This window comes from Chinchilla lanigera, unplaced genomic scaffold (genome assembly GCF_000276665.1).
Source record: "Chinchilla lanigera isolate Chin_1 unplaced genomic scaffold, ChiLan1.0 scaffold00048, whole genome shotgun sequence".
In the NCBI taxonomy this organism is placed as follows: Eukaryota; Metazoa; Chordata; class Mammalia; order Rodentia; family Chinchillidae; genus Chinchilla; species Chinchilla lanigera.
Window position 1 is genome coordinate 13,542,102 of NW_004955449.1, and position 14,218 is coordinate 13,556,319.

General features: G+C 43.6%; 1 protein-coding gene across 1 annotated transcript in view; it reads left to right on the forward strand.

Moving 5' to 3' along the window:
* Positions 1 to 356: 356 nt before the first annotated feature.
* Positions 357 to 14,218, forward strand: part of Pla2r1 (phospholipase A2 receptor 1, 180kDa) — a 111,450-nt gene continuing 97,588 nt past the window's right edge. The window contains exon 1 of the mRNA XM_005393355.2: positions 357 to 647. Coding sequence (XP_005393412.1) covers positions 542 to 647 — 106 coding nt within the window. The 5' untranslated portion in view covers positions 357 to 541. The remainder of the gene's footprint in view (positions 648 to 14,218) is intronic.

Here is a 14,218-nt window from a genome sequence, read left to right on the forward strand (position 1 = left end):
TTCCAGAGGAGTTCAGAGCCTCCCAAAGCACTTGGGTTCACCCAGCAGCTTCTTTCACTCTGAACTGTCTGCGGCCAGACCCGCAGTGTTTACCAGAACCCGGGGTTTACAAACCCAGATGTCAGACTTCCTGTCCCAGAGGCTCTCAGTTCACCCCTAGGTCCTCGCTGGCCTTTCCCCAAAGAACGAGAGCACGAAGGAGCGAAGAAGCACAGAAGTTTGCACCCCGCTGCCTCACCCCTCCTCTCCCCACCCCAAAGGCAGAAATTTCTGGGAAGTGCAGATGGTCCACTCCCTCTTCCTCCTCCGTACCCAGGGCAGGGTGGGTAGGGCGGGGAAAACGCTACGACCTTCCCGTCTCCCAGCCGAGTCCCAGGAGTGCGCACCGTGGTGACCGAGGGTGGGAGAGTCCCCGCACCGCAGCGCGGGGGCAGCGCGGCGAGGGCTGCGGTCCGCCTCCCCAGGAGCAAGCCGGGGCTCTTCCGGGGTGGCTCTGGTCCCGCGGGCAGCACACCGCGTCCGGGGAGAGCAGTGGTTAGCGATGCTCCTGCTGCTACCTTTGCTGTTGCTGCTCCTGGGGGCGCCGCGGGGCTGCGCAGACCTCGTGGCGACGACGCTCGCTCCCGAGAGGGTCCTCGAATATCAGGGTGAGTGTGCCCAGGGCCAGGGCCCAGATCGGCACTAGGGAGTGGAGGGGCGGTCGAGGGAGGGAAGGCAGGGTCAGTACTGGGGCAGCGAGGGCAGCCGCTTTGCCTGGTGGCCGCGGTCCGCATCCCGGTCCGGCGCCTCTCTCCGGGTGGTCGAGCCGCTCCCAAGGCTGCGCATCCCGCCTCTGCCTAGGGCGCAGGGAGGCGGGACCTGGACCCCCTGTACTGGGCTCTGGCAGCGCCCCCGGCCCCCAGAACCGGCCTGGGATAGGAGGAGTTTCAAAAGGTAAACTTTCTGAGCGTTGTTGCGGAGGATCAGCTCTTGGATAACGCTGACTTAGAGCTTTCTCACTTCGGCCCCTCCCAAAGCAGAGCGCATGGGCGCCGCCTCTGCGGAGCGGCCCCTCACAGGACCTTCTCCGCTTTGTCACTTTACTAACACCTCCACAACGAGGTGAAGGAGTGAAGGCCCCGGGGTTGTGTGAACTGACACAGGTTACTCACTTTGCTTTCCGGTTGCTCTCAGCAGAAAAGTGGGACCACTGAGGACTGTTACCCCCAAAACGCGCGTGTTCACATACCGAGCAACAGAGCATTTATTGAGCACCTGCTACAGTAAGGGACCTCTAAGAAGACCTGAGGAGTGGGTTCTGCCCTGCGGGGACCGCCTCTGAACCTCAGAGCCAAGGCTGTGTGTGAAGGGAAAGGAGGGTGGGGAGAGTTAAACCAGGAGTCTCCTGGAAACCTCCAGGCCCTCTTGTTGGGGGATGAGTTCAGAGAGGAGGGGCTAAAACAAGGTCAATCTCTGCGTTCTTTTTACATCCCGAGCAGACTATGTATGTACCTCTGAAACGACCGTCTGTGGACTGCACTTCCTAGCTCTGCTCAGAGGTTTTATCAGGGACAGACTGAGCACGACTCGTACTGCAGCGTCTAGAAATGCTCTTACCTCCGTGAGTTTGGTAGAACTTGTTTCTGTGCGTGCACAGCCGCCCTGGGGGTGGGTGCATTCCCATCAAGACTTTACCCTGCAGTGTTCATTCCTCTGCTTTGTAACTGTGGGGTTTGCCTGCCTGCCAGCTAGCAGGACAGGGCAACGGCTCACGTGACAGCAACTGGAACTGAGCCACGCAGAGTATGTGCCGGTGATCCTCTGAGCCCCGATGGGCTAATCCTTTCTATATGTAGCAGCCCCAAATCCCCTCCTGAGAGAGTTACTAATGAGTGCCTTCTTTTTAGTAGTCAAGGGCACTCTGAAATTAGAACCTGCTGCCACTTCCTGCACTCTCTAGGTAAATTTTGCCAATCTGAAGGAGTTCAAACAGTTGCCATAGAGATTCCACATCTATGAAAATGCTGCTACTGATGTTCTAAAGAGCAGAGTATGCGCTGATCCTCACAAAAGCTGTGCTCTCTGAACCCAGTCACCACATCTGCGGAGTTTTAAGTATAATCTAGACATGCTTGAAATCAAGTTTCCCTTATCTATACAAAGATAGAAAAAGAAGATCTTATCCTCCAAAGGATGTGAAACATTGTCTACTCAATCCACACATTCTTCAGATGTGGAAGCCGAGGGCATGGCTGTCGTGTAATTAGCCGTGTTCTGGAGAGCTGCAGTTTGCCATGTGTTCACTGTACTGCATCGATTCATCTTTAGCCAGGACTGGCATCCACAAAGCTACTGAGAAAAAAATACACTCATTTTAGTTTCATATCCACTAATATGGATATACAATAAGAGCAGATCTCAATTATTTGAAAAGTATTAGGGATAGTGCTTGATTTGCTATTTGTGATAATCATACTAGCCATGGGAGGCAGGTGATAGGTTATATTGTGCTGACTTTCCAATCATTTATCAAAAATTCTGTATTCAAACATCAGTAGATGCAGCATCATATAGAAGAAGTTAAGTTCATGAATTTTGAAGCCAGATTGTCTGAGTTCAAATGCCAGTGAGACCATTTACCAACTGTGTGACCTTGAGCAAGTTACTTAGCCTCTCTGCACCTCAGTTTCCTTGTTTCTAAGATGAAATTAATCATAGAATTTACCTAAGTGTTGTCCTTTTGTTGGAGTATCACCACAGTGCTTTCTTCCTCTGGCCAGCCCAGAGCATTTTGACAGATCATCAGCCATGTCCCAACTATTTACTGCCCTGACCACTGTGCTTGTATTTCTGGAGTCTGTCTCCTGCCTCCATTAGCTGTACCAAGAGACTTTGGGCAGCTTGTTTTCCCTTATCCAGAATTTTAGCCACCCTGCTATCAAGTGTTAAAATGAGTTAACACTTGTTTACAATCTGGCACACATACCCACTTATGTATGCCAGATACTGGGAGGGCAGTAGGGTAGAAAGAAGAAGGGCAGAGAGCATCCTAGCAAAGAGTAGCAGCATCACTGCAAGAGGAAATGAATGGGGCACAAGTAAAAACATTTCAAAGCCACCTGGTGGGCTGAAAATCATACAAGTGAAGTGGCCCCAATCAACATGGTAGGAGAGTTTCCTCCAACCTCTCCTGAATAAGCAGTGGCCGAGGAAATTGAGGGTGCATGTGCTTGCTTGGACTCTGTGGGCTGGTCTGTAAAGGGAAGAAAGTAACAGAGGATAGGAAGAGGGATCCTCTTACATCCTATACCAGTGGGAAGAGGCATGAGGGACTGAGGGCCTCGGCTGCTCACTCACTCTCTATCTGAGTGAGTGCTTTATTTCACTGTCTTGGTTTGGTCTCCAAAAGCAATCCCTGAGATATACATGTATTGGGGGTGCAAAGAGTTTATTTTAGAGATGATTCTAGAAAGCATGGTCAGGGAGTGAGGAAGTGAAGCAGGGAAGGGAAGAAAGCCACTACTGTACTGGCAATGGGGCCCAAATTCACAAAGGACCCTCTGAGGCCCTGCGTAGATCTCAGTGAACCCCATGACAGTCAGCCGGCCTAGGTGTCTATCCACCAGCGGCCCCCTCGCACTCATGGAGGGTCACTCCTGGAACATTAATCCGTAGGCGCTTCTAGCCTGCCTGAAACACCCTCAGGCAGACACGGAGAAAGGGAGTCAGAGCGCAGGTACAAGGAGGTGGGTGAGCCTCAGGTCAGCTGTGAGTACAGAACAACAGAATCTGTCCCACGCCCCTGCACTGTGGAGATGAGAACATAAATAAGCTGTGGCACTGTCCCCAAGAAGCCGAGGGCCCAGCAAGAGATTCAGAAACATAAACAAATTACAAAACAGAAGGGTAGGTGTTACATTAACAACAAATGAGCAAAGAGCTGAAGGGATGCAGAGAAGGGACTGGCCTGGCAAGCTGGAACCACAAAAGGGTGTTTTTCTAAAGGATAAGCAGGTAGCTGCTGTATAGGAAAAAAGAGATAGATCATTCCTGTCAACACATTTTTTATGTGAAAAGCACAAAATCCTTTGTTAGCTACAGTAAAATTTCAGTGAATTGGAATTTCCTATCTTGGCTCTTTTAGGTTCAAGGAAAGAGGCCATTAAGAGTCTCTCAGGCAAGTGTGAGGCTGGTCATTCCCATCCCAGGATCTCCAAGGGGACCCAGGAACTGGAAAGCGGCCACAGGACTGAAGCAGCTACTTTTGTCACTCTCAGGGGATGTCCACATGGTGGTCACTGCTGGGTTCTCCTTTCCGTCCTCTGGTTTCTTCGGCTTCTAATTTAAGAACCTTTCATATGTACCTCCCATAACATCCTGGGAAAAGCCCTTCAGTTTTCTAGAACTCTAGACAGCCTGTCAAAGAGGGCAGGCCAGTCCCTCTGCTCTGCCCTTGTATCAAAGCCCTTTCCATGACTAACTGACCATGAGAAGGGTGTGAAGTGCCTGCAGGGATACTGCCTCATCAAGGGAAGTGGATGGAGTAGATCTCCAGCATAAGGTCACAATCATGACAAGAAGCTATGACCTTTCTATATTTGGAAGCATGGGAGAGATAAGGAAGCGAAAAATTTATTTGAAGGCATTCTATATCTAAAAACAAAATCTGAATTGGGTAAAGTTGAGACAGGCCTCACGGTTTTAGGCAAAGAAAAACCTGATCACACTTTAAGACTACCATGGGTAGTTTGGGATTTGAAGTGAGTGATTCCAAAGGGCAACAAAGAGACCATCTGGGGACTTAAAATTGAGCGAAAGCAATCTTAGCTGGAATAGAGAGAAGAAAGTCTGGATTCAAGAAATGTGTTTAAATAAATAATCAATAGTAGAAGGAGAAATTTCAGACTATTGGTTATGCAATGGAAGTTCCATGTTTTGAAGATGGATCTATTCTGTGTGGTGGCCAGATTTAAGAATCGTTTGGAGGAATGGTCACTAAAGTGGAGAGCAAGTGAAAGAACGTCCTCATAGCAGAGGACATCAAGGAACCAGGCATCCAAAGCAGAAGTAGAGCTGGAGGCAAGAATGTAGGACTCTTCTGTCAGTGAGCCACTGAAAGAAATATACTTTATACCACCACCTATGGAAATATGCTTTATAATGCAATACATATATATTGATAGTTTCATCTGAAAAATACTCATATAATGTATTGTGCTGCATACTTCTTTTTTACTCTATTCCATTCTACTTCTGTCTTGTCTTGACACACTAAATTAATTTCATGACCTAATTAATGGGCCACAACCTATAGCGAACCAAGTACTGGGCCAGCATGTTGGGCCATCTGTGTCGAAGTTAAACACTTTGGCATTGGGAAGACAGTAGGGAGCCTGCTGTTGTCAGAGTCATAGTACACAGCAATGGGACACAGGAGTGAGAATGGGGAAAAGACATTGCCTCCTGGGATAGGCTTCTGGAAGGAGAAGATGAGAGCCAACTCCTGGAGGGCGCGGGGATTTCTACCCTCCAGCTCCCCACTCCCGCTTCCATTTCTAAAACAAGGTAAAAATGACCCTTTTCAGTGCTCCTAATATTTTCTAACATTTGAGGAAAGGTTACTCTGTGCTGTTTTACATGCACTGTCACATTGAATCCTCACTACAGTGAGGTGGGGAATAGAGTATTAACACACGCTCCTGTAGGTGAAGCAGAGTTAAATAACTTGTGTCCACAAGAACTTGTAGTGTGGGGCTTCTAAGCAGTCACTCAGTACTAACTCAGAGAATCCCTGGGAACGCTCCATGACCCCCTGACCTGGTTCAGTCTGTATCCTGCTGCGTAATGGGGACATGTGATTTGAGCTTGCCACAGAAGGAACAAGAGGCCAGCTGCTTGCTCACTTCACCTCTTTCCTTTCCAAACTCCTAGTTGCACGTACGGGAGTGAATACGTTTTTAAAGCACAAATATGCAAAGCTATTCATTTATTTCTTGCTTTTGTCAATTCTTCTGTCCCTAGAAAATGAGCCATTCACCTAATCTGGAGATTTAGAATTTAGGTAAAAGCATGACCAGACAGTGGAGTAGCTTCTTTTCCTGGCCGTAAATCACGCCAACTGTCTGGGCCGGTTTCTCCCGTCTCATCCATCATCTTTCAGCATCTCCCCTGTCCTACTTCTCCCAGCCCACTTCTCACACTGGCCCCTTTCTTCACAAGCCTTTGTGCATCCACAGAGATTTCCAACTGTCCTGGTCATTTTTACTCTTTTTCATTAGCTTCTGACCTCTTTTCCCATTGGTGGCTGTACAGTAACTGATATTTCTTAAGGCAGGTTCCAAACCAATGACCAGAAAGGTTGAGCTTGCAGATAGCTCTCTTGTCCCCTCAGCTCCAATTCCTTGATATAGACAATTTGTTTCTTTTTCCCGGATATTCTGAAGCAACAAAGGCTTTGTGTTATCTCTTCTAAGCTCATCCGTATGCATCAGGTCCTCATATAATCTACCAAATTAACATATTTGAGACACTTATAGACCTTTCCCTCCATTTACTTTCAGAAATTATCTTGAAAGCTTTTTAGGAGATGTTCCATTGCATAAATAATAGTTTGAATTGATCAGAGTGAAAAGGAAATATTGTTTATAAGAGAAACAAAAGTGCCATTGTAAATACTATATTAAGTCATTTAGGAAAAATATTTTATAAAGCCACTCAGAAAGTGGAGGATTATAAATAGCATTTCTGTAACATGACACAGAGCTAAGCAAAACAAGGGGTTGCTGCTTTCATGCATGGCCACATGACCTTTTTAGAGACCTTTTTAAAGAGAAAAAAAAACAATAAAAGCAATGACACAGAATTTCTAAACAAGATAATAGGAAATTAACAATGGTTATTATATTGCACATTGTTATCTTCAAAGTAGTTGCTCAGATTATAAGATACAGGCATGCAAAATTGATCAGACAGTATAAGCAGAAACCATTTCTTTCAATGAACTAATAGAAATTAGTAGTATAATTATCTTAGCTATCTTGTGTATAGATAGATAGAGATATGTATGTATTTTTTTCTTTTCCCTCCCTTCTTTTCTCCTTTCCCCCATCCCCATATGACTTTTCAATTAATGATAATTTCTAATCTATACTTCCAAAGAAATATGCTGATAAAGTTCTGCAATTCCTGACTTTTGGGATTCTGCTCTTGAGAACTTTTTAATTATGAAAATATAAACAGGAAATTCATACTGATTACTTAATTATAAACATTGTCCTATTGTGTTGTTCTCTGGCAACATCCATGCATGAAGTTAAGATTTGCTTTTACTGCCCTTTACATTCATAAAGGAGCCTTCTGTGACTGAGGTCATCCATGACACCAGCGCTATTATAAACCTTATTGTGGAGACGAGGAAACTAAGGCAGATACTGTTCTAGCTTCAAGCAGTCCAAGTGTTCTGTAGTTTGCCATTCTTTCCTGTAGAGTCATTCTTGTTCAGTAAGGAGAGGGAGGGCTTTGTGGGCACATCCCCAGAAGAGTTACACGGTGTTCCATGTTCAGAATGGCCTCCTGCTTAGGGTTTTATGCTAGGTGGTTGGGTCTTAATAATTTTTATCTTTGAATTTGTGTACCTTGTGTGAAGTGTGTTGGAACAGTGGAGCACAAACCAGAGGCCTGGGACTCAGTTCCACCCGTGCCACCTCCTCACCTCTCCAGCGTGAGTTCGCAGCTGCCCTGCCTCACTTCTGCTTCACAGTGGCTGCTGCGTTCCATTCCGGGTGGAAACCACATTGCGTTGGAGTTTGGGGCCAATTGCCTAGGGCCTGAGAGTGGACACCCTGTGGCATCTTAGGGCAGGACAAAGCAGTTGCTGTCCCAGTGGGCTGGCACACTGCAAATTCTATGGTGACTGAGTGAGGGATTGAATGTGTTGAGCTGAGGTGGCACAGAAGTCGCAATCCTTTGTGGGCCCACAGGAAAGGCAGTTGATTTGAGTTCCCCATTTCCAGCCAGGGCTACACATTTTCATCTTACCCTGAGCCCTGGCAATTATGTAGCCAGCCTGAATAAGAGGGAAAGGACTGTAATCGGTTGAATGGCATCTTTGTCCCAAATTCATAAGTTGCAGTTCTAATCTTTGCTACTTCAGAATAACTTCACTTGGAAATAGGGTCTTCATAAAGGGAAGCGACTTAAAATGAGATGCTTAGAGTAGCCTTAGTCTTATATCACTGGTATTCTCACAAGCAGGGGAAATTTGAACACAGAAATCTTCAGAGTACATGATAAGAGATACAAGGAGAAGATGGCCAATCTACCAGCCAAGGAGGGAGATCTGGGACATTTCCTCACCTCACAACCCTCAGAGAAAACCAGCTTTGCCTCAGCTTCATGCTTTAGCCTTTAGAGTCCCAAAGTTCTAAGTGCTGTGTTGCAAAAATAATTTCTGCTTGTGGTACTTTTTATTATGGTAACCCTAGCAAACTAATACAGGGATTACTAATATATCTGCCGTTGAAAATTACTTGTTATTGTTGTTGTTATTTTTATTTCTACCTTATACTTAAGTAAATGTGATTTTTTAAAAAGACACATTCTTAAAGCAGTTAAGAAGGATATAGCTCAGTGTAAACACTTCAGCCATTAGTAATGTCATATCCTTTCCAGAGTTGTTTTGGTTGCTGGTAGAGCTGTTTTCTGCTTTTGTTTAGTTTGGTGACCTCGTCTTTGTATCGTTTCCCCCTAGGATTTATCATGCTGGCATTTGTGAAGGAAGCCTAGCAGTTCTGTCTTACTGTGTCTTGCTCTTACGAGGAGCCTACCTGGGGAGTGAGATGGTATATTGTCAACAGTCTGTAGTATAATAACAGAGACACTGTGAATAATGATTTTTACACTGGCAATGTCTTTGCGTTCTTTCCAGTTAAATAAAGGCAGCATGGTAGGGAACAGATTAAAGCTAAGTGAAAGAAAACTATTTCAATTCAGTTTTTAGATTTATTGGTGATACAGAGTGGTAGCAAAAAGCCAAGACAAAGGCAGAGGTGGGGCTAGGAACAGGAATAGGAATAAGCCAGGGTGAGCAAGGACCCTCAGGTAGGGTTAACCACTCACAGGGGTTGGTAAAAGGCAATTTGAAGCCTTACAAAAGTGCAGCCCAGTGGAGCTGATTAAGCTAGGTTTCATTTTTCCCGTATGTGAGAAAGAGTATTGTGTGCCTCGAGGAACTTAGAGCGGTGATTTGGGGAGATTAGAGAAAGAGGGGAAGAGAACACATAAAAAGATTTAGCAAGAGGTGTCCCATAGGCCTGTGGCGGTGGTGATTATACAGGTTCAAAAGCTGCAGGAGAATAAAGAAGGCTCAGAGACAAGGACAATGCTAAGGCAGGAAAGAAGGAAGTTTTGAGATAAGAGGCAGAGATTTTTTTAATGGACTTAAGTAATTTTTAATAATGAACAGAAGGAAATTGACCAGGGGGACAAAGCCTTCAGGTAGTTAAAAGACACACACTAAAACTCAGATGATTTGGGATAAAACACACCTTTTCATGCAGCGGGGTGGGAATGGCTGACATACTTTTCTCTTGTCCTGTGGATCTGTTCTTTCAAGAGCCATGTGTGTTTATTTGATGCAAGCAGGGGAAGGTCCTTATTTGTTGATTTGAAAAGTCATTTGAAGAACCCAGATTTCCTTTATCACTCAGCCATAAATGGGAGTTGATTCAGCAGCTTACAAGATCCCTTTCCTGTCACAGAATCGATTCAGAAATGCAGTAAGATCTGAATTCAGTGGTCACTAGTGGGGGACACAGACAATCCCCAATTTGTGAAGGTGGAAAAGTCTATACACGTCCAGTGAAAAGTTGCCCACCTTCACCCTGGTTACTGTGTGAAACAGAAGTACTGCCAGACAGCAAGAAAGTCGACCAGCTCAAGAGAGGCTGCAGGGAGGAAGTGTGAGCCCAGCACGAGCTGTACAGGGGGACGGAGCACAATAGGTTTCAAACCCAGGATAGTGAGGTAGGAGAATGAAATTGGACTGCAGTTTTCAAGGCCTGGATTCCTAATAGCTTACATTAGGCATTGCACTTAATGTGAACCACATGCTTGAACTTTTCCTTCCAGTTCCTTTAACAGAGCAGCATAGAGGCCAACTGTGCATGTGTGGTTGGATTTGGTGAACTCTGCACAGTATATTTACTGACTATCTGAAAGCCCTTTGCTTCCTTAAAATGCCATTGATAAAACAGTATTTCTTTAGGAATTTTGTGTCATTGTTTGCTTCATATGGCTTTTTTGTGTGTTGTTGTTAAAAGTGTAGACACCTTATCAAAGCTTAACAGCTTAAACCTGATGTTAGTCACTTAACACTTCAAACCTTTATTAAGCCAGTTTTAAGGACCATCTACTGCAGGAGACACCAAAAAGTGTTGGAATCACGCAAGAGGTGTTTGGAAGAGGTGCTAAAGGTCAACAGGAGGTCCCCCAAGAGTCATTTCCTATAGGTACCTCCAGTTGGCACTGTACACATCAAACTGTACTAATGGTCCCACACTAGACTTCAGGACTCACGGCATTATAGTGACTGGCAGATGTTTGAAAGCCCTTTGAGTTCCTGAAGCCGGAAAATGAATCGTTTCAACTATCTTTCCAGAATTCTCATGGATTGGTTTTCTGTTACTACAGTGTAGTAACCAAGGCTAATTACTTTATAAAGAAAATAGATTACTTTATATTACTACAGTGTAGTAACCAAGGCTGATTACTTTATAAAGAAAATAGATTTACTGAGCTCACAGTTTTGGAAGTTCAAGGGCATGCTGACAGCATTGGGTTGGCACTGGTGAGGGTCTTGGAGATGGGCTGGGGGCAGTTTTGATTTTGTCCTAACAGTCTTCTCATAAGAACTAAGCAGAGTTCCATGAGAATCACATCAGTTCTTTCCAAGGGCAGCACCCTCACTGACCAACTGCTTCCTACTTCACCCCACTTCTTAAAGGTCCTGCCACCTCTCACATTGTGCCAGTGGGGACTGACCTTTCAACTCATGAAGTCTTAGTGGACACACACACCATACCCAAACAATAGTACCTAACATTCCGTTGCTCACTTAAGCTTGTCATTTTTTTCCTCCATTGAAAAATCTCCCTGTTGGCATGAGTCTAACCACTCTAACCACTCAGTCTTCCCTGTTGAAACACAGCAGGTCTTCACATGGTTCCTTGCATTCATGTAACTTCTTACTAAACCTAAATGAAGACTTATCTTGGGCAGGAGTTTGGTTATTTATCTGCAGTTGTCTTGGCACCTAAAACTTTGCTGGACACCAGTAAGTATTCGATAATTGTTTTTGTTGAATGACTCGCTATCCTCATTCTACACAGTCTCAGTCATATCTTGTTTTATGTCTTTATCTCCATTTCTTCTGAAGAATAATACACAAATTTTTCATAAAACTCAAGTTCTTCATAAAATGACCCCAAACCACCTCTCTCTAACTTCATATTCTACTGTCACCAAAATCTTTTACACAGTGGGCCCATCATCATACCAGAGCTGATTATTTTCATCATCTCTGAGCATTGGTGACATTCTCTTCATTCGGGATGTCCCCTCTACATGATCCCTCTGTAGACTGATTTACGTCCCTCCATCCTGACCACTCTGTGACAAGGACATGCATCTATGTCTGTCTTGTTCACCATGTATTTCTGTTGTTACCGATATTGCTCCCTAATTAGTGTTTGTTGGATGGACATGTGAGGAAGGTTGTTGATTCTTTGATCTTCTAAGCGAAACTGATACCCTTTCCCCTGGTATCCACTCCATTGGCATCAAGCTATAATTATTTCTGTACATTTCAAGGATGATATGAGTACCCTCTGGACAAAACTGCACACACACACACACACACACACACACACACACATGCAATCTATAGTTCCCAGTCCACGCTGTGCCAGGCATTCAACACAAATTTGCTGCTTGAAATTTCAAGTCTCCTACATTGAAATGCTTTGCAAAAATCTAGAGCGGATTATTTTATTTTTCCTAGGTTATAAGTGGATGTATATAATTAAGCTACACCTAGACTAAATATGGTTCTCAGTAAGTTTAAAACTTGTACCCTAAGACAAATTGGGTTTTTAAGAGAAAAAAGTAACAGAATGGCTAAATTAGTCTTTACTATTCCTTCAGCTCTGAAGTTCAGGGTTCTGGGCTTACAGGTAAAGTTAGTCTCTTTTACCACATCTACTTTTCTCCCAGCACTGTTGTGCTTTGTCCTCCCTGTATGTGCACCCAATCTTCAGTTGGAAAGGAGCCCCATCTGTGTCCTTCCTCCCAGCCAAGTGTCTCCAATTTGGTCCACCTTCTTTTTCTTGTTACTTTTATCACTTGTTTTCATAAAAGCTTATTTTGAGCACAGGTACAATGTTTTCTTTAGAACCAATGAAACTTACCTCATTTTTGTTAGGTAGGCAAGTTTTCATGATTTCAGAATAATACAGCTTCAAAGGACAGATATTTAGGTTAATAAGTCCTGTCTAACGTTAGTACTGCATACAGTGCCTCCCATGTAGCTGGCACTGAATGAAGGCTGAATGAATGAATGAATGAATGAATGAATGAATGAAATGAATGAATGAATCATACGAAGCCATGAAAGAAACCCTAAACTTTAAGTTCAACAGCTGATCAAGGAAACATTCTCCTCCCACTCCTTAGAAGAGTGCATCTTATCTTATGGGCCCAAGAACAGATCTGATATGATCTCCTCCCAGAAGAACAGTAGGAAGTAGCAGAACTGCCTTCCATGAATTTTTTTTTAAATGATGAAAATTACCTTATAAATTACTTCTAGTAAATTAATCTTTCTTCTTCTCCTTCTAACCTTATAATTATGAAGGGAAGTATAACAACATTTCCCTGTAAAGAGATTTAGTAATTCTGACAGTACTTCATTAATCACTTAATCAGTGTTCAAGCATAACTGATGTCCTTGACATATATAATCCATCTCGATTCCTCCTAAATTTGATTCGCATTCTTTTTGAACCCAACAACTATATACACTAAGACTTAGTGGCCTGTTTTCACACTGTAGTGTTATTAGAGAAAAGTTGTGTGTTCACATCACAATCAGCATGTTAATTCCTACTGTGAGTCTCCTCGTAATCTACTTGAAAACAATCATTTTTTCTAGCAAATTTATAGAGATTAGCAGTGCTAGGATGAGATATTATTATTACTTAATGAGAGAAGCAGCCTAGGTAATCTTTTAGCTTAGTATATTTGAAAGTAGCATGCTTATTCTTATAGGTAAGACACAGCTACATCTTTTATGATACTTTTTGAACATTTCCATAGCTGCACCATAAAGGTAGCTGGCACAGAGATATAACGGCATCCCAAAGTTGAACAGTAGCATAAATTAGGTTTGTCTCATATTTTTCACTTTGAAAAGGTATTTTTATGATGTGACTACAGAAGTTCTTATTCTGCCACACTTTTTCTCTTAACATGTAACATTTTCGAAATGTAAAACAAAATTTTTCACCACAAATCTTATTGATGTATAATTTCCACATCTACTTGGTCATAATCTACCCTTCCCTCTATGCGCACACTTCTTGTCCACAACATATATTTTTCTAATTCCTATATAAAACCTACAGCAGAGATTTTGTAGGTCAGAAATCTGAAGAACAACAGATGAAGACCCTTAATACACAACTTTACATGAACATGAACAAGTGAGACAAAGACTTTGTTATCTTTCTTCCTTGGAGAGTATTTTCCTCCAGATGATAGCATGAAGTCCCAGGATTGTTTAAACCAAAGTCTCTACCTACTATGTATTACAGAAATTAAAAATAACATTTTATGTTAATGTAAGAGGAATCTTTAGAGGATGCTCAGAGTAGGACTTTATAACCAGATCCACTACTGAATCTGTAGACCAAAAATCAAGAAGCCCAAAGGATAACAGCAAGAATAATAACTCACATTTACTGACGTCTTCCCACTTCCCCTGGTACTGTATGGCAAGCTTTACAAGGGCTGTTTAGTGGAATATCCTTAACAACCCTCACTAGGAAGTCAGTGTCATGAATATTCCTAGTTCAAAGAAGAAAGCTAAGACTTGCAGAGATCGAGTACCTACCCAGAGTTAGACAGCCATTCTGTGGTGGGTTTGCTGAAGCCAGAGCTCTTAACCAGTAACTCTACTTTTCTA